Source organism: Rhamphochromis longiceps, linkage group LG23 (assembly GCF_057381845.1).
Source record: "Rhamphochromis longiceps isolate RC_006_pf linkage group LG23, R_longiceps_female_GT1.1, whole genome shotgun sequence".
NCBI classification, from domain to species: Eukaryota; Metazoa; Chordata; class Actinopteri; order Cichliformes; family Cichlidae; genus Rhamphochromis; species Rhamphochromis longiceps.
This window is the reverse complement of record NC_140578.1, coordinates 17,145,362-17,164,917: the sequence shown is the minus strand read 5'-3', so window position 1 is coordinate 17,164,917 and position 19,556 is coordinate 17,145,362. Positions and strand designations below refer to the sequence as shown.

The following is a 19,556-nucleotide window of genomic DNA, read 5'->3' as shown; positions in this document are numbered from 1 at the left end:
AATTTACTCACCACTGTCAGCCTTTCACATCAAAGCAAACACCGAAAGTGGCTCCATTACTTCTGGTGTTTGGCATATCACCCAGTTTCTTTAACTTGGCACAAACAGTATGCATACTAAGGACATGCTTGAGGCGTGACTATGATATGTCAGTGTGGGAGCCTAGAGATTTCTAGATACAGAAGCAGATCTGGGCACTAATGGAGAATATTTCTATTCCAATGTTTTGTTTAGTTTTTTTTCTTTCCAGTACCACATGAAATTTAGGAGAAACTGTAGTGACTTAAGTACCCCAGTCACAAGTATAAATGGCTTAGGCACCATATTGATGCTGGTGATTGCAGTGAGCAATCCACCAGCCAGTGTATTGGTTTTAATAGAACCGGTTGTTCTTCCTCCAAAGTTACCTACTGACTCCTGAATTTTCCTAAAGGGATTCATTTGACTGTTAAATATGACTTTTTTTGAAAAGCTGCAATAATGAAAACTTGCAAATAATAATAATAAATGATTTCCTGGTTGATTTTTATTTATTTATTTATTTTTATATGGCTGGAGGTTGGGTACAGGTAACTGTCAGGGTTTGGATCAGACACTGATAATAAGCTGCAACTGAGTTCATTTTAGGCTTGTTTGACTGTCACTCAAAATGAGAACGGAAGACAAAAACAACAACTTTTCTTCTCCCCAGAGACAACCTGCTGCCTTGATCAGTCGCTATCACATGGTTCCACATTCTGCTTTGTGTGTATGTGTGTGTGTGTTCAGTTGTTCTTGATTCTCCTTTCCATTTTCCTGTTGCTCACTCTGGCTCTATTCTGTTCATCTCTGTCAGATATGCTGCCAAAAGTGGAGACACGGGTTGTTCTGGTGGGAGAAGCAGGCAGAAATAGAGAGCTGGCCAAAGCACTGCAGGTACATCGTTTTCTCTCAACCTTACACTTCCACTGTGCATCTATTAAGGTTGCAGACCTCCATGATCTGAGCTGGTCAACATCACTGTTCTGTGTTTTTTAAAAAACAAACAAAAAAAGTAGGTCACAGGCCAATACACTGAATCCACTAGACTTTTGTCAATGTGTGGTGTTAGCTGAAATGTTTGGCAGAATGGCCTTGTAATTTATCCAAATATCAGATTTCTTAGATTAGAAAGTCTTCTGGTACAGCACAAATTGGAACATGATGGATGGGTCCTATAGATGTCTTGAAAATGCAAATAATTGTGGCACCAGACTATACGCGTCTGTTTAATTAGATTTATTCTATGTAATTATGCACAAATCAAGAAACATGGCATGTCATTAACTGGTTCATATACTGCATATTTACTGTGTAAATATACATTACAGTACTGTGTAACTGTAGCTGAGGGTGTTCTGACCACTTTTATCTATTAATGAATGACTTGTTGTCTTTTGTCTTCTATTTTAAAACTAGCGTAATATTGTTATTTGGGCTGAAACGATTTATTAAGCAGCCTTGTCCATAATGTTGTCATAATTTAATGTGGAACCAGGGTCTGTATACACACAGCGAAGAGCAAAGAAGCAAAGCTGTTAGGCGGTAACTCCGGTGGAGTTTTTCTAGTGCCCAAATGATAGCGCTTGTTTTTGTCATCCCTATTAATTACTGTGAAATCCTTCATTAAACCAACTGTTTAATAAACTCTAACATAAAGAAACGTGAACTTTGTAAATGCTCCAATCCGTTGCCGTTTGTAGTTAAATTAGGCAGCTTGCTGAAGGCTGACAGCAGCCATGCAATTTTACATGGCAGAAATACCTGTAAGCAGAACAAAAAGGGGAGAGTCTAAAGGTGGGTGAACTAGATCATATTTATTTCAAGGATTTTATAACATTTTTCAGATAACGATATAAATCACAAATATGTAACATTTTCTATAAATTATGTGAATCTCGGGCAGCTCGACTTGAGGGAAGTGTTTCCAGCTGCGCGTAGTGTACCTGGAGTCGAGTGTTTTAACCGATGCATGAAACGATACATTTTTAGACATAAGTTGTAACAGCCGCCGTTTTCTTTGTGAGCATTTATTACACGGCGTGCTGCGGGGAAAAGCCTGCTCTAACGTTTGAGTCTAAGGTTTTTTTTTTATAGCACCTGGCGGCTCTTTTTTAATTCTCATCCGTAAATAATCTGCTCTTTCACGTGATTCAGTTTATTTTGAAAAGTCTCAACAGGCTCTTGAGCTTTATTGTGAAAGGTTTATGTGGAACATAAACAAGCGGACACGCGATGGTGTTACCGTCGTTGTTGCTAACCACAACGCATAAAACAGGCGCTTGTCCGTCAGTAGTGTGGTTATATAAAATATAAGAGAAAGGGAAAAAGAAGAAATAAATATAGCCACTACAGTGACCATCAAAAGGATGAAAAAATATTGCCATAAACAGTTTATTTTGCGACACCACGAAACAAACGATAGCGTAAAATGAGTAGTTTCGTCATCCGATATATATCGTTATATTGAACGTCAGTTTAATGTCTTGTTTCCAGCAGAACAAAAGTTTGCATCAAAGCACAGGGCAAATGTCAAAATGCTGATATGCTCAGTTTTAGTCACTGCAACCATCACATTCTCCTTTAAAGGCTTATAGACACAAACTCACATCAACACTAGCCAAATCTATTAAGAAGACAGAGTAAAGGTAATTTAAAAAAAAATAAAATCATTTTTTAACCCTTAGTTTAGGTTGCTTGTATGTCTTATTTTATTTTACTTTGACCTTGGACTGTCTTAGAGGTTATATATTTTTGCATTTAAGAAAATGTTTTCTTTAAAAACAAAATTCAATGTGGCTCATAAATGTAATTAAAGGGTTTACGTTTTTACCCCTCAGCTCTAAAAAGCTGATTTTGTACACAGGTAAACTTAAAAACCTTGCAAGTGTTAAAATGGAAACCAATAGCCAGTTAATTTAAAAAACAAAAAAAACCAAAACCCTGTGTATTTTCTCTTTTGAATGTTTATTATTGTTCACTAATTAGACAAAGGTATTTTTTTATCTAATTAATCAATGGAATAATCAATAGAATGCTCAATTGCTAAATGTCATATTAACTGACTGTTGCATTTGTTTAAAAAAAACAAAACATGATTCATTTTAGGACATTTTTGCAAGCAATGAATCATTAATGATAAAGAGGCAGTTGAGGAATAGGTTTTAATTGGTTTTAAACGCATTACCAGAGGCGTGTACTCTGATACAAGTTCATCATAGTTGGCTTTTCTTTGTGGATTCTGTGTATGTGACCTATGCAGAGTTGCTTGCGTGCTGTCCTCCATAAAACCAGCAGCGTGTTGCCTGATGACACTATGCAGTTGTAGAATAATTAGTTAAAAAGTCTGACTACAGGAAAGGGGGCAACAGTGGATTTCTTTACAAAGGATATATGTTTGGAGGGGCGTGGGGTGCTGGTGAAGTCAAAAACACGAAAAACATGGAGTGTAGGCGCAGTGGACGGTTTTATTGTTTTTAACACTCGGTTTCACTTTACTACTAAAAAAATGTTATTTACATGTTATGTCTTAAGCTTCTGCCATGGAAATCTGATCTTTGTTTAAATTGTAAGCTGTTTCCTCAGGAAAGAATCTTTGTTACACTTGGAGCACACTTTAAAAAAAAAATTACTGAAAATGTATTGCTGCAAGTTGATTTCAAACGGTAACTGTGAACATAATCCAGTTAGACAAGGTTATGTTTTCATAAGTTGCCATGGTTATCTAGCTGGATACAAAGAGTTGCCTTCATGACCCTCAGTACTGTTTATTTAAGCTCCAAGTACATACCTGGCTTACCCATTCATTTTCATATACAACTCTGGGTGTGCACTCATTTAAAAAAAAATAATAATAATTTGTGACCAGTTAGTCCATGTTGGATTTAAATATTCTGTATTTTTTTCATGTGTGCCGAACCAAGCAAAGCCTGGAGTCGTATTTAAATTCCTTTTAACAAAACAAAAATATGTTGAATAAACAAAACGCTGTACCCCGTAAAAATGTGAATATAGGAATATTTATGTGTCTAGGGCATGTTTGTGTCTGCTTCAGTAAGCTGCATAGTTGAAATAGCAGAGTCTTTGAGTAGCACCATATGAAGGTGATTTGGAGGCGTGGCTGTAGACTAAGTGCTGCTAGAATGACTTCCTTCCCTGGTCTCCTGAGCCCTGTCACTTTTGAAGGCTCCTTTCTTAAATCATCTATTTCTCCCTGCCAATCCTGTAGCGCAGCCACATCCAAAGACATCTGCCAACAGCTCCATCAGAGCACTCCCGATTGCCTGCCTGACCGCCCGCCGCCATTGCTCAGTCATCCCACAGAACAAGGCCCCCACCACCACAATGTCTTTACTGTTTCTGTCCTCCTCCTCTCTCCTCCTCCCATAGGGCTTTGAACTTTATATTAATTTTTAACTGAAGTTTCTTCTTCCACCCTGCCTACCCCCTCTGGAGCCTGATATTTGTTTGAAGCCACTGTCTTTGCAAGGACACAGACTCCGCCCTGTCTTTTCCTCACTTGCTCCTTGCTGCTTCCATAAACCCAGCCTTGCTCTCTGTTTTTCCTCATGTGGGGTTAATTTGTATGCATTTGTCTCAACCTTCTGTCCTTCTCATGTTTTTTTTTGTTTGTTTTTTTTAAAAAAAAATGCTCTTCATCTAAATGCCAGTGTTTGACATCCACTTCCTACTGGTTGATTTTTACAGGCCATCAGAGTAATGGAGGTACCTGTGGTAAAGATAAGAAAAGGCGAGGCGGGTGCCGAGGAGAAAATGATGATAAAATCTATAGTCAATATGGTATAGTACAGTGTCTGCGTATCTGTGTGACTGTCTGACACTTTGATGGGAACTTGGGGAAGTTCTGCATGAGTCTTAATTCACACTGGGTACTCATTCAATCATGGTGCATGTCTAACTCACTGATGTGGAATTGATTTGTGGGGTGAATATTTAAAAATAAGGGATGTAATTGTTGAGATCTGGATCAGCAACTGGAATAGAGATTTGCACTCAAATGCAAATTCCGGCTTCTTGGCTGAGAGATAATATGAAGTCATTTCAAATACTTTCAATTTACCTCAATGGCATTTGAAAATGGTTAATTTCCTGCTGTTAATGGAGACGCTAGAGTTGCAAATGGTGCTATGAAAATCTGTTTGCACACAGAAAAATAAGTGGACCATGCCCTGCAGGGGCATTAATAGTAATGTACCCAAGAAGCTGTGAGTTTTGAGTGTCATCTTCTGTTAAAGACATGGTTTGAAAAGTTCAGAAACATGCAAGTTTGCTTTCTTTCTCAATGAAATGAATAGATTGCAGCCTTGTGTCTTTATGGAGCTTGAGTCAGGACAGGCTGCAGTTACATTAACCTGGGAAGTCTTAAAGCTCAGGGAAACTCATTTTCTTTTCTCATCAACAGTACTCTACTCAACTTTCTGAAAGTGTGTAACTTGCACAAATTTTTTTTATTTATATATATATATATATATATATATATATATATATATATATATATATATTAGGGGTGCAACGATACTCGTATCGATATTGAACCGTTCGGTACAGTGCTTTCGGTTCGGTATGCATATGTATGTTTTTAATTTATTTGATCAACTTTCCTTCTGACAATGCTGTCTGTGTTGAGCGCTCAGTGGATCTGCCCTCGACAGTGCAGCCTAGGCAGAGTAGTCGAACGCAGATTCACTGAGCGCAGGGTAAGCTCGGGAGACAGAAGTTAAGCTCTCCTTGCAACATGGCAAATTGAACCTCCCCCACCCTCATTCAGATGTGGCGTTTGGAACTATTTTGGTTTTCATGTGACTATGACTCTGAAGGTAAGCGCGTCATGGACTAAAGTAAAACAGTATGTCGGATGTGCCATGCAATTCTCAATTACATGGGTGGGAATTGGTGCGTTAGCGCAGTTAGCTCGTTAACGTGTTGGCCGTCCAGCCCCACGCACGGGGCGATCCGCGGTAGCTCGTTAACGGAGATTTGCCGTGTTGTGGCGTTAATGTCATTTCAGATTAACGCTGACAGCACTAGTGGGAACACAACAAATATGACTGCACATTTACACCGACATCATCCTAGTGCAAAGACAAGTGGAAGCCGACAAAAACAACAAGCACGCATGCTACAAACTTTACCAGTCATTTAGACAGCCGTTAGCACATGATTCTCCTCATGGGGACCTGATATGTTTAATATGCTGCTGAGAATATAGCCCAGAAGAAGCGGATAGTATAGCTTTTATTTTGGAAAGAGCCATTTCTCTGTAATAAACTCTTTTCCAAAGATGAGTGATTCCTCGATCAGATAGATTTATTTTTTTTTTTTTTATTACTTTGTTGTTTCAGCAACATTAAATTTAAAAACTGTACTTTTGAGTTAAAATATATATTTATAATAATATATTTATAATAAATGACAAATTAAAAAGGCATGAACATTTTTTTGTAACGAAAAAAATATTGAACCGTGACACCAAAGTACCGAACCGTGAATTTTGTGTATCGTTGCGCCCCTAATGTGTATATAGATAGATATAGATAGATAGATAGTAACATTTGAAAGAAAGTATGACTTTAGTATTTTTTCATCAACTGGATTTTTTGTTTTTGTTTGTAACAGGCAGGTTTAACAATGGAGTAAATATGTATGAGTAAGCCAAACTGTTAACTTGCAATTACAATTCGCTCTCTCCTCCAATGTCGATGGGGCAAAAACAAGCAAACGAACCCCAAAAAACAAAAATGCACACATTTTTGGAGGTTTTGTACCTTTCGGCTTGCATTTGATGGTATGGCTAACTGATGTATGTCTCATATGTTTTATAGAGCCTCACCTCTACAAGATCATGTAAATGTGCCATTGAATGGGAGTTAATAGGACTTGTTGTGTTTATTGAGTCTAAGCAGAGCAATTTTTTTTACTGCTGCTAAATAAATGGCAGGATCCAAGATTTCCCAGAAACACTTTGTATTCTCTGAGTGTTTCTATTGACCAGTTGATTATTTTAGAGTCATAGCAACCTGTTAACATATATCAGTAAGGGCTAGGGTTGGTGTTACAGTTGTGCCGATATTTCTTCTAAGATTAGCTGTAAAGACCAAAATTTCTTGTTATTGAAGAAACAAAAAGTTATTTTTTTCAGTTCATTGGATCAGCTAACTTGGACTAAAATTATTAAACCTCACTAACAGACCTAAACACTAACAAGCCTATATGTAGTGTTTTTGTGCTTCTGAATTACACATTAGACTTCACCAGTCTGCCACACACTGATCTGTAACTTCATTTTGTTGTTCTTCCTATTCAGGACATCAACACCCCATTCATAATGACAGATAGCGTCCAGGAGTTTGGGGATGGAGAGAACACTGAGTTTGAGACGGTGTTTGTTCTCACACAATTTGATTCTCCTGAATACAACTACCTCTACAAACATGAACACCGCATTGTTGGGCCTCCTGTTGTGCTGCACTGTGCTGCGAAGGATGAAGTGAGTCTTTGATTGACAACAGAATGATTTTATGCAAAGGTTGTGGGGCATAAAAAGTGTCCGTGTAGATTTGCTGACAATATTATGCAATCAAGAAACAGTTCACTTCATTTTCTCTAGAACAGCATCTCCTCAGCTTCATCTAAAACATGGCTTCTGGAATTCAGCAGATATTTACGTCTTCACTCTGAAATCCTCGCTCGGGGAAATATGTTGTCTGTTTGTTGTGTGGGGGGGATCCAACGGAGATGGCCCTGAAATGGAACTTGATTTAAAAAAGCAGGATGCAGAAATTGCATTGTGACTCAGAACAGGATGATGAACAGGAGCAGCTCCTCCCTGCTGTGCCGTCTGTCTGACAGACTTCACACAGGATACTGTTGTCGAACGATATGCCCCGACTGTGGCTGCTATCAACAAGACGGAGTGCATTTGTCAGTTGAAGACAGCGCACACATGCATGACTACAATTCAGAGCATGAACGAGGTGTACCTGATGACAAGGGAAATGATGTTAAGCTATTGTGCAGTTACAATAGGCTGCTATCTGAAATTAGTAGTCACTTTTACTTAACCATTGCATCCTGCATGCTCTGGCACAATTTGTGTTGTAGATAATGTTTAAATATTGTTAAAGGAAAACTTAAAATTCGAATTTGTTATTAATTCCACTCTTTAATTTTACTGTTTCTTTATCGTAGCCTCTCCAGTTTTCATGTCGACCTCTCTACTCCACCACCATGTTAAACCTGTCTCTGTGTTTCACTGGATTCAGGAACAAAGAGGAAATGGTGAGTTCATGAAGCATATACATGGCACTATCTGTTTGTAGTTCTGCTAATAAACAGACAAAAAAACAAAAACCTCTTTAAGTAGAAAAGTTAAATTTCTATCCAACACTTTACACGTGGTGTGTGAGGCCAAAGTAGTTTCTGCTATCATCTGATACGGTGTAAATTAGATTAAAGAACTTCTGGCCTTTCCCACCTTGATATTAATTTTTGTGTTGACCTTGTGGTTTTTCTTTGTTTTTGTAGAAAAACTTGGTGAATCTGGTTCATCACATGGGTGGGACCATACGGAAAGACTTTAGCACAAAGGTCACTCATCTTGTTGCATACTCCACTCATGGAGAGAAATACAGGGTTTGTATATACTTTTCCCCTCCTGTCTTTTTACTCTCTGTGCATCCAATATTAATTGCAGTGTGTTGAAGGGATGAGCATTAATTGACAAACTTCTTAACCTATTATATACTCTTTGTTGCTTTTTTTTTTTTTTTTTTAAACCTGTTAAGAGACAGCACTTCCAAAGGGGCCTTTTTTCTGCAAAGGAACACTTCACTTTCTAGCTTTTGGAGACTTGATAGGTGAACCACCACCAAATACTATCAAGAGAGATAACTGGCAAATTTTTCCCTACTCTGAAACCAAAGAAAACACAGTGAATCATTTTCTTACAAAATAAAAAACAACAACTCAGAAATAAGGCATGAAGTTTCTGAATCGATCTTCAGTTTAGTTCTGCAGTGTCTAGCTTCAGTGGTTATTGTGAGTAACCGGAGGCGTCACATTCTGCTGGATGCCCCTGATTTGCATTAAGTAGCCTTAAACTGGGGAGCTGGCGACTCATTGCCCTGGTGCTCAAAATAACGCATCAAGGCTTGCATGGAAATGATGGAGCCTACGCACATGTTCTTGACTCCATTAGAATACATGTTTAGAAGACAGGAACATTATTTACAGCTTTTGCAAAGCTAACAAACTTATTATACTTTCTGCTAAATTGTCATTGTTTTGATGCATTAACTAGAAGGATTAAAAAAATAAAAATAGAATAATTATGTTACCCTAAACATGGGGAACAAAATCTCCCCTTTTTGCAACTGAAAACAGAGCTATATGTCAAACTGAAGTCAAGATACCAAAATAATTGAAGCAAATATATATATATATATATATATATATATATATATATATATATATATATATATATATATAGAGAGAGAGAGAGAGAGAGAGAGAGAGAGAGAGAGAGAGAGAGAGAGAGAGAGAGAGAGAGAGAGAGAGAGAGAGAGAGAGAGAGAGAGAGAGAGAGAGAGAGAGAGAGAGAGAGAGAGAGAGAGAGAGAGAGAGAGAGAGACACACACACACACACACACACTCTTGAGTGACTTATTTCTTCCTCCTGGCTTTTTCATTGTACACCACTTCTTTTGACTGTGAAACACTGCTCTCTGCTTGAATAAATAGAATGAGCAGGACTGATGTGATGCCCCCCTGCAACCTAGCTTGAATCCTAATGTCTGGGTCTGTCAGAAAGTTGTAATTTAATTGCAGTTAAACAGCAGTTTTCTCTGTTTTGTGCCCTCCGTGGGGATAAATAGAGATCGATGGGTGGGCGGATGAATAGGTTGACACTTGTCATTCTTGTCGTTTTTCCGCTCGGATGAACAGATGCTTGATGCTGTTCTGCTTTTAGTCATCCTCACAATTATTTTCTTATTAATCCATTTCTTCCTTTTCTCTTCCTTCACTGTTATTTCCTCTTTTCAGTTAATTTTTTCATTGTTTTGTGCTTTTCTTTCTCAAAGTACTGTGAAGGGTACATTTTGTTCTAGCAGAAAAGACAAAATGCAGTGAACTTGTTGTGAGAGGCAGTCAAGGCTGTTTTCCATTTGAAAGTGTGACGCTAACTTAAAGAAAAAAAACTGAATTGTTTCAACCCCAGACACTTTTTTTATATTGTGCCTGAAGTAGAAAATGTTTGTACCTGTCGCGTTTTGTATTGTGGTTCTGAGTGACAGGGCGATCAGGAGTAATGAAAACAGATGGGAGAGGTAGTTATGCTGTTATCAGTGACAGCAGAGCTATTTGACGGTCTTTTAGTTGCAAAATTGTGCCTAGATGAATGTCATGTCCTTCTTTTTGTTATTTCTGTCATTTCTGCCTCATTTCTTATTCACCAATTACCCATTTGTGTTCTCCTCTGCTGTGTTTTGTCCTTAGCTGGCAGTGTGCATGGGGACACCCATCCTCACTCCATCATGGATTCTTAAGGCCTGGGAAAGAAGAGATGATGTGTAAGTTGAATGTTGAATACCATGTAAAGGACATGTGCTTCCAACACATGCAGTACTTTGGTAAAGCAGGTAACCAGCTAGTGCCAGCCCATCCTCTCTGGGCTTTCAACGATCAGCTGGCCTGCTAGCCAGGTTGCTATTGTGGTGATCGTCACCAATTCTAGTAGCTGCTTCCCCGAAGAGAATCTCGCCCTAGAGCTGGGACTCAAACCCTGCAGCTGGCTAAAATAATCATCATCCTCCTGCTCTGAAGATTCACTCTAATTGGCAGCTCACAATGCTTATCAAGTAAACAGGAGGAATTTAAGAAAGTAACATGGTATTTAATTAAACTACAAAAGCCTGTGAACTAAAAAACATGTACAGTGGTCTCGCGTTTCTCGTGGGAGTTCCGTTCTAAAAATGACCCGTGATAGGTGAGATCCGCGAAGTAGCCAGCTTTATTTTTTACGATCATTATAGATGTTTGAAGGCTGTAAAACCCCTGACTACACACTTTATATACTTTTCTCAGACAGGCACGAACATTTTCACACTTTTCTCTCTTGTTTAAACAAAGTTAAAAACCTTGTGAATCAATGGTATGGAAGTAGCGGAAGCAAGAAGAATGAGTTAAGTAAAGTTTGACTTTTCTGACTGTTTTGTTTCGCTTAATGCGCCTTATAATCCGGTGTGCCTTATAGTCTGAAAAATATGGTAACTTCTACCTTCCTTTAGCATGTCCAGAAGTCCAACTTTTTGTGCGATGGTTAGCATCTTCTTTGGTTGGTTAGAAAACTTGCAAACATACAGCACATATAGCACTTCAGAGTCACACTGCTAGTGATCGAATCTTTTTTTATTTATTAACCTTTATTTAACCAGGAAAATCCCATTGAGATTAAAAACCTCTTTTTCAAGGGAGACCTGGCCAAGATCTTTATGTAAATTTGACAAGCTGAACACATTCTGTACTTTACAGGAGACACGGCAGGGATGAGATTGATTGACAATGGTCTACAGCCAATCGGGACGCAGAACACAATGTGCTGTTACAAAAAAAAATCATGCATAATTGCACAAAAATAAATCAGTGAAGCCGCGAAAGGTGAACCGCGTTATAGCAAGGGACCACTGTATATGTATCCCTCCCCCACCATAAAGAAAAATCTAAATGTGATTTTTTCCCATCCTGAAATGGTATAAAACCAGTGCAAGCTAACAAGCTTTGTTGTTTCTGAATTGTTTCAAGCATGTTCCACCACTGTCTTCATGATGGCAGTGCTGACAAGAGTTCAAATTGGCTGATAATAAGCCATGTCAGGGCATCAAGCGGATGTTTATTACTTTGCTATGTGCCCAGAGGGGATAATTGTAAAACTGTCTTGTTTACTTATTGCTATGCATGATTCATGTCACCTATTATATACTTTGCATATCAGTGTTAGTTAAGGAGCCATTAGATAATTATTTTATGTTTAATTGCATCGCACACTACTGTTACTTACTGCACATACTGTTCAGTGCAGTAAAGTCATTATTAATTTTATTTTTTGTGAAGAAATTTCCACGCAGGTGACGAGGAGTTTCGAACTGAGTTCAAAGTGCCCCCGTTTCAGGACTGCGTTCTCAGTTTTTTGGGGTTTTCTGAGGAAGAGAAGGCCAACATGGAAGAGAGGACTCTTAAACACGGTCAGTGCCACATTTTATGAAAGCTTCATACAAAGTACACTAAAGACATTTAAAATCAGTTTGAGCACCCTCTACTACAGGAAGGTTTTTTGTTTAAAGCCGTGTGGAGAACTTGTGCAGTTTTTCTACAGTTTCTTGTCTGTAATCCCAGACTGGCTCCATATGACTGAGTCTTTCTGACCCTGACTGTAATTTAGAGGTTATTGTCTTATGTTCCAGAATGAATCTGTGATAAGGATTTAGTGTTGTGTGCATTTTATTTATATAATCTCCTGGTTTTTCTTCATGAAAGGTGGCACGTACCTTGAGGTTGGAAATGAAAGATGTACGCACATGGTTGTGGAGGAAAACCTGGTAAAGGAGCTACCATTTTCTCCCTCCAAGAACCTATTTGTGGTCAAACAAGAGGTAGGCCTTTATATGTTTATTTTCTAGTCTTTGGCATTGATTTTTACTTAAAATAGCCTTGGATAATTATTGACATTATCATGGAATGACACACATTATAGACTAGAAACTATCTACTGATGGGATCACACTAGCTTTGATGCTTTTTAACGTACTGATGTTCTGACCCAGAAGAAGCTATTACTCAAGGTAACAGGTAGTCATTACTCTATTATTACTACTTCTCATTGGTCAGCCTTATATGTCATTAAACTCTGCCTTCAATTTGCTCTAAACTGCACATTTAAGTTTTTTTTTCTCTGTTTGCTGCCATGTTTTGTTGTTATTCTTGAGATCAACTACTAAAGCTGCTTAACATCACCCAACAAGCTATTAAAAGTTCAGAACAGCATCTCATACACACAGTAATGTTTCTGTGCAACTTCAAGACAAAAACAAGTTTGATTGGTAGTGGCTAAGACTGTCCACCCATGGCTGAATAATTAGTGTCCACTAGGGTTATGTTGCAGGAGGACAGGGACACCAGAGCAAAATAATGAATGCTCTGAAACAGAGTAATTATCTGATCAGGATTCTGTTAAGGTTAAATCTCAGTCAATACTGTCTCTGCTTCCCCCCTTTTCCTTCCGATGCTGTCAGAGAGGGGGTGAAAAATAGAGTTCCTCTTCCAGTGGATGAAAAGGTTAAATCACCTACATAACTTGGTTTGCCTGTATTGTTAACTACACAGTCAATATAGTGGTATCATTTTCTTTACTTTGTCAGTTTTATTGGTTTCAAAGGAAAGGGTACGATATTAAGTATTGTTAATCTTTTTCTGTCTTTGTCCTAACTCGGGTCAATAAAAACTGCTGTTTCTTCTCGCAGTGGTTCTGGGGAAGTATTCAGATGGATGCTCGAGCTGGAGAATCCATGTACCTCTATGAGAAGGTGAGTACATGATTATTAAATTATTATTTGCGTATCTATAAAAGCAAAAATTATGTACACAATATTTATGTAAGACAACAAACGGTAAATGGAGGATTTTTTTTTTCTAGATGTGCAAGTACAGCATACAGCCAGTATTTAGAAACAGTTCTCCTATTTGTTTTTTAATTCTAAGCTCTTTTATTTGTTTACATTGTCCCTGTTCCTGTTTAAATACTTAATTTTTGTTAGTTTGATGGTTTTAGCTTGCATATTCCTGACCAGTGGTAAACTGCCATCTGTTCTTTTAACCCTTGTGTGGTGTTCATATTTTTGTTACTCAGCCAGTGTTCATGGGTCTGGTGGACCCGCTAGAGTTTTGGCTTTTGAAATTAACACTATCAAACAATTTTATGTTAAATTACTCAACAGATGTTCACTTCATCCCAATTACAAACCATATGAACAGCAAACATGGTTAATTTTTTCCCTTTACCTTTGTTAGATCATATTTATGAATTAATGTGCTTCTCGTTTTTTTTTTTTTTTTTTTTTTATAAAATGTTATAAAAATAAATCAGTTATAATCAAGTGGAGTGAGTGGAAAGACACAACACATTTACACGTGAAGCAATATGTTTCACAACTAAATGGGATCAGCTGCTCATCAATGGTGACATTAGGCCCAGGGTTGTAAAACAGGGGGAGGTGGTGCACACACTTATCCCACACTGTCCAAGCAGCTAGCTTGTCTCTCTGCCGTCGAGCTGGTCTGTCGTCTCGGTTATCAAAACGGATAATCCTGGAAATTTTGTGGAAGTTTTCCAGAGACATTGATGCATGGAAAGGTTCTTGCCGGTTTCTGCATCCCACAGGGATTCTGTCGATTCCCCTTTGGACCTGAAAACTCCTGCAAGGATAAGAACCCCAAAGTAGGCCTTTGGGGTTCTTAGATGAATTTGGTCCATCTCCTTCCTTCTTTCCAAAAACACACCTTCCTTCTAGATTACTGCAATCCAGAATAATTTTCTGGATGGAATCTGGGATGAAAAGCTCAAATGAAGACTTGATGTCCTGCACATGAGTAACTGTCAGCCGTGTTGGCCCTCCCTTATCACAGTAACAGCTCTGCATTTCTTGGGCAAGAAGACCATCCAATTTCACCAGTTACTGACATCCATATTCCTTCACTTGCTGTCTGGTGGGCTTGTTCTGGTCCTGGAGCTGGCTGCAGATGGGGTACTCGTCTTCGTTTTGTTACTAAATGGTGCTCAACCTCATCCTCTTCTTCAAAGTCACTGTCAGACTCTGAATTTTCAGAAATGTGAAATATTCTGAAACCTCTTTGTCAACATCATCATCCGAAGCTCCTCTCTCTTCCAAAATCAATTGGATGGCCCTCGCAGCAGATAATCTTTTGCCATCTTGATCAGTTGTGATAAAGAACCACACTGGCAAAGTCTTATTTATAGTATTATGCCCCTAATTAGCAGGAGGGACAGGGAATGAGAAAATAAAATTTGGATCCCTCAAGAAAGAGGGTAAAATGTGTGGGAATGTAAGAGCAGACAACAATGTTGCAACTTTGTGCGGGAGCAGGAGGGGAAGAAAACACTATCAGCAGCACCAGAAAGGAGGAAGACAGAGTGTGGGAACACAGGACCTACACTTTCAACACTTTTATTAGGCCTGGGTCCAGTGGACCCGAACACCTTGTATGTAATGTAAATGCGTGGGGGGAGGTACAGTATGAGGTCATTGAAAATTAGTTCGGATTTATGTTCTTCACAGAAAATAAGCCAAAGCCAATGAATTTCAGTTTGAAAAAATAATTAATTGTTTAATTTTTCTTTTGAGAAAAACTGAAAACGGGTCTCACAGACCCGAACACCATACAAGGGTTAAGTCTTGCCATATTAATTCTTACCCCTTTCACTTCATTATGGAGTTTCCTATCACTCTCAAGCTTTATGCTGGATCCAGATTACACAGTATTATCACAAAACTAGCTGAAGCTGTAAAACAAACAAATAAATAATTATTTGAACATTTAAAAACCATGGCTGCCCTACATGACAATCAGTGCTTCATCTTGGACTTCCTCACAATATCGAGGAAGCGACTGTTGTGTCAAAAAACTGTGACAACTTCCAGAAAGTGTCCATGACGAACTGTAAAATCTCAGTGTACCTTTCCACATGCAACATAGAAATGAGGGATAAGATTAAGTGTAGATGATCCATACTGGCCTTTTTGTACTTCTCATTCATTTCATAATTTGCAAGAAATGTTCATGACCTTTTCATTCTTTAGTTTTTACATAGGTTGCTTTGTGTTTACCATGAGCTTTCTTTTTCCTCTCTGCACTTCAGAATGACAGCCCAGCTATGAAGAAAGCAGTGTCCCTCCTTTCCCTCACCACCCCAAACAGTAACCGTAAGCGTCGACGTCTGAAGGACACATTGGCTCAGCTCACCAAAGAAACAGAGATCTCTCCCTTCCCTCCGCGCAAAAGACCGTCAGCAGAGCACTCGTTGTCTATTGGTTCACTGCTGGACATCTCTAATACTCCAGAGACATGCAAGGCTTTGGCAGGTATTGATGGGAGAATGGATGACAGTCTCTTTTATGCAACTCTTAAGCAATTATGTCATATATACATTTTGCTAAATATTAATGGATCCCTGCAGGCAGCGTTTGTTTTTCCCACCGTAGTTGTGCTTTAGTTGAGTTTTTCTTTCTTCAGATGAAAACTGTACACAACTCTTCTTATTTCCAGAAGACAGAGTAGGAGAAAGTTTTGTGGCCAAGACTAGGATAGGAAGAAGGAAAACCAGGGAAAGGAGTAGGACAGACAGGGAGGAGAGGAGAAAAAGGTCCCATCTGACTACAAATGCTTGTCAACAACCAGAAGAAGAGCAGCACCAGGGAACTTATGGAGGTTTGGATTTTGAGCAGGACAGTGGGGATAGTGGTTGGCATTAATTAAGAGCTATTACAAAGTTATTGTTTGATGGATGACAAACTGCTTTTACGGTAATGTAGTTGGTTTTTATCTGTAACACAACCAAATTGTTTCTGATTTTTTTAGTTATATTCTCAATCACTCCCAGGCCAGCTGAGTGTAAAGGAGTACAAATGTGAAGTAGTCACCAGTCACCAGTTTGTCACCCTCAAACAAGCCAAGGTTTAATTTCTGGATAGCTCAGTGGATAGTGTAACTGTGCATGGCTTAACTATAAAAACCCATAATGAAGAGATTACAAGTATCATTGTATACAAAATGAAAATCTTAAGCACTGCAACTGACTAGTCACCAAATATTAGAAAATACTAGCCTTACTTCCACTCAATGCAGTACCTTCATCTAAAGAGCATAGTTTAATACTTTAATTTGGCTTAAAGTGTTTGGGGGGATAAGATAAAAGCAGAACATGTAACAGATGTCAGATGGGGGGGGGGAAAAGCCATTGGCAGACATAAACATAACCGCTTAGCTCTGGGACGTTCAGCTTCTGATATCTCAGTTTTAGGAAAAATGCCAAGAAATTTCTCAAGGAGGTCGTCTTCACAGTCAGCACAGAGCAATGTAAGACACGTTTTGTGTGAACGTCTGACTCTCGATTTGGCAAACGGCATGTTCTCTAACGTTGAGAGCACTGGCTTGTAAAGACCAATGAGGTCAGCCAGGCCATGTCAAAGGAAATAATTCTTTAAAGTCAAATAAATATATTTATTAACTCTGTGTACCAACATGAATAAACCAAAACCTATTAAAAACCTATAAACTGTGTTTTTGCATTTACATACTTTTCATTCCATTACATACATTGTGCCATTAACCCGCACAACAGAATTGCAGTACATAAAAAATATTTATAATAATAATTTTGTTTTCAGTCAGTTATAGTTGTTAACAAGCTATGATAGTGAATGGACACCTGGCACTCTCTGCCTGTACTTCAGTGCACCATTATAACCTTATGTCTTCCTGCCTGGCTTCTTTGTTCCTCCAGAGAGTTCGAAGCCTTCTAAGAGTTCAACTCCGGTTCTCTCCAAGCAGTCAGCCAGGTGGCAGGTCTCCAAGGAGCTCTACCAAACTGAAAGCAACTATGTAGACATTTTAAGCACAGTCCTACAGGTAAGTGTGTGTCTGTGTTCACATGGTGTGCACAGTTCTAATATTTCCCCCTCAGGTCAACCTGTGTGTTGTCCCTGGCGACAGTTTGAGGCTAAACTATAATCATTAAAGGTTTGTATGTGTGTATTTGCAAGCTGCAACTTGGCCTGTCTTATCAGTTGGTCCCAGCAGAGAGTCAGACAGCTGACCAGTGAGGGAGAAAATGACCTGCCTGACCATTTCTCTCTCTGTCTCCGCTTGAGAATCTTTTACTCTTTTTTTGCTTCTTTTCTTTATCTTCTTTGGATTTCCTCCATTTTGATGTTGCTTACCTTCAGGTTGCTTCTGTGGCTCCTCCACTGTGATTTTTTTTTATTTTTTTTTTTATCTTTATCAAAGAAAAACAGCAGAAACTGACTCCATTATCCAGAGATTCAGAATTTCATGCATGCCTAAAAAAGATGTAGTGCTGTTTATTACGGCATGTTTCATTGTTGGGTCATGTTTCTTTTTCTTTAGTATTTATAGATAATTGGATTTCATTTTTCAACCTGAAACAACAATGGCACAGTTGATTGGAGATGGGAAAAACAGATAAAGATAAAATGTATTATACCTTTTCTGTTTTTTCTCACAAGTGATGTTCACATTTACATGAATTAACTTGGACACAACATGATGGCATAAAAGCTTGAAAATACTAAAGCTTCAAGCCATTTTCTTCATGTATGATTAGAAGACAATTGAAAAATAATATCCAGAAAATATCCCCATCTCTGGGTACGTTGCTCTGGATTGTCATTTCATCTAAAATGTTGGTCTTTGATCTTTTGACATGTGAATCATTCTTGGTTCTTCATGGTGTATAATAAAGTATTTCCCATATTTACTTTAATCTTTAGCTTTTCAAGCATCCATTGGAAAAAGAGGGACAGGTGGGTGGACCTATCCTGGCTCAAGAGGAGATTAAGACAATATTTGGCAGCATCCCAGACATCTATGAAGTTCATACCAGAATAAAGGTAATGTATCCCCAAACGTTTGTCTTATGCAAAAATCGGAGAAAAGTTTTGTTGTTAACCTTCTGGTCTGTTGATCAGAATGATCTTGAGGAGCTCCTCACAGACTGGTCAGAAAACAGAAGTGTTGGAAACATCATTCTGAAATACGTGAGTTTCTACGTGTTTATACATGATGTATACATGCTATAAAAGTTCACACATGCTTGGTGGTCAAGGCTGGTCAAAGTCAGAGAGAAATAATATCGGCGTCATGGTGTGTCAAATTACTTAATGAGACTAGTATTTTGGATTCTCACGTAAACTTTATTCTTCTGTGTGACTCTTCCTTTTTTCCCCTTCCTTATAGTCTAAAGAGCTGGTGAAGGCCTACCCCCCCTTTGTCAACTTCTTTGAAATGAGCAAAGAGACCATTGTTCGGTGTGAGAAACAAAAACCACGGTTTCATGCATTCCTCAAGGTATGACCTTTTATGTTTGTGTGTTTTTTGCCTGTCTAGTGGATTTCATGACATGAGCAAAAAAAAAATCTGATACATGAAAAAACCCCAACTTGATTAAAATGTGACAGATGTTTGTATCCACAGCCTTTTGACTGTTTACCACTGCAAATACTAAATCTTTCAGAGGAAGTCACATTATGTCCCCTTGCACCTGTCCATCTATGACTGACACTGACTCTTCAATTTTTATCAAAAGTACGATCCTTCAACTTGAGTTTTAATTTTGAGAATTTGGCAGGCAACTCCCTCCCTGCAACTTGCCGAATCTGGTGAGTGGGTCAGGTGGTGAGGTGAAGATTGTGTTGGTATGCATAAAAGAC

The 19,556-nt window shown here is 38.5% G+C and overlaps 1 protein-coding gene across 3 annotated transcripts in view; it reads left to right on the top strand.

The window, feature by feature from the left end:
- LOC146641544 (protein ECT2-like) overlaps positions 1 to 19,556 on the top strand; it is a 38,979-nt gene that overhangs the window by 1,970 nt on the left and 17,453 nt on the right. For 2 of the 3 annotated variants that reach the window (XM_085397752.1, XM_085397753.1), the window contains exons 3-16: positions 836 to 915; positions 4,726 to 4,818; positions 7,343 to 7,525; positions 8,227 to 8,316; positions 8,563 to 8,670; positions 10,534 to 10,607; positions 12,148 to 12,278; positions 12,571 to 12,686; positions 13,554 to 13,616; positions 15,968 to 16,190; positions 17,612 to 17,736; positions 18,618 to 18,737; positions 18,816 to 18,884; positions 19,084 to 19,194. In XM_085397752.1, the coding sequence (XP_085253878.1) occupies positions 836 to 915; positions 4,726 to 4,818; positions 7,343 to 7,525; positions 8,227 to 8,316; positions 8,563 to 8,670; positions 10,534 to 10,607; positions 12,148 to 12,278; positions 12,571 to 12,686; positions 13,554 to 13,616; positions 15,968 to 16,190; positions 17,612 to 17,736; positions 18,618 to 18,737; positions 18,816 to 18,884; positions 19,084 to 19,194 (1,586 nt within the window). The remainder of the gene's footprint in view (positions 1 to 835; positions 916 to 4,725; positions 4,819 to 7,342; positions 7,526 to 8,226; positions 8,317 to 8,562; positions 8,671 to 10,533; positions 10,608 to 12,147; positions 12,279 to 12,570; positions 12,687 to 13,553; positions 13,617 to 15,967; positions 16,191 to 17,611; positions 17,737 to 18,617; positions 18,738 to 18,815; positions 18,885 to 19,083; positions 19,195 to 19,556) is intronic. The other variant, XM_085397754.1, reaches the window with a different exon arrangement.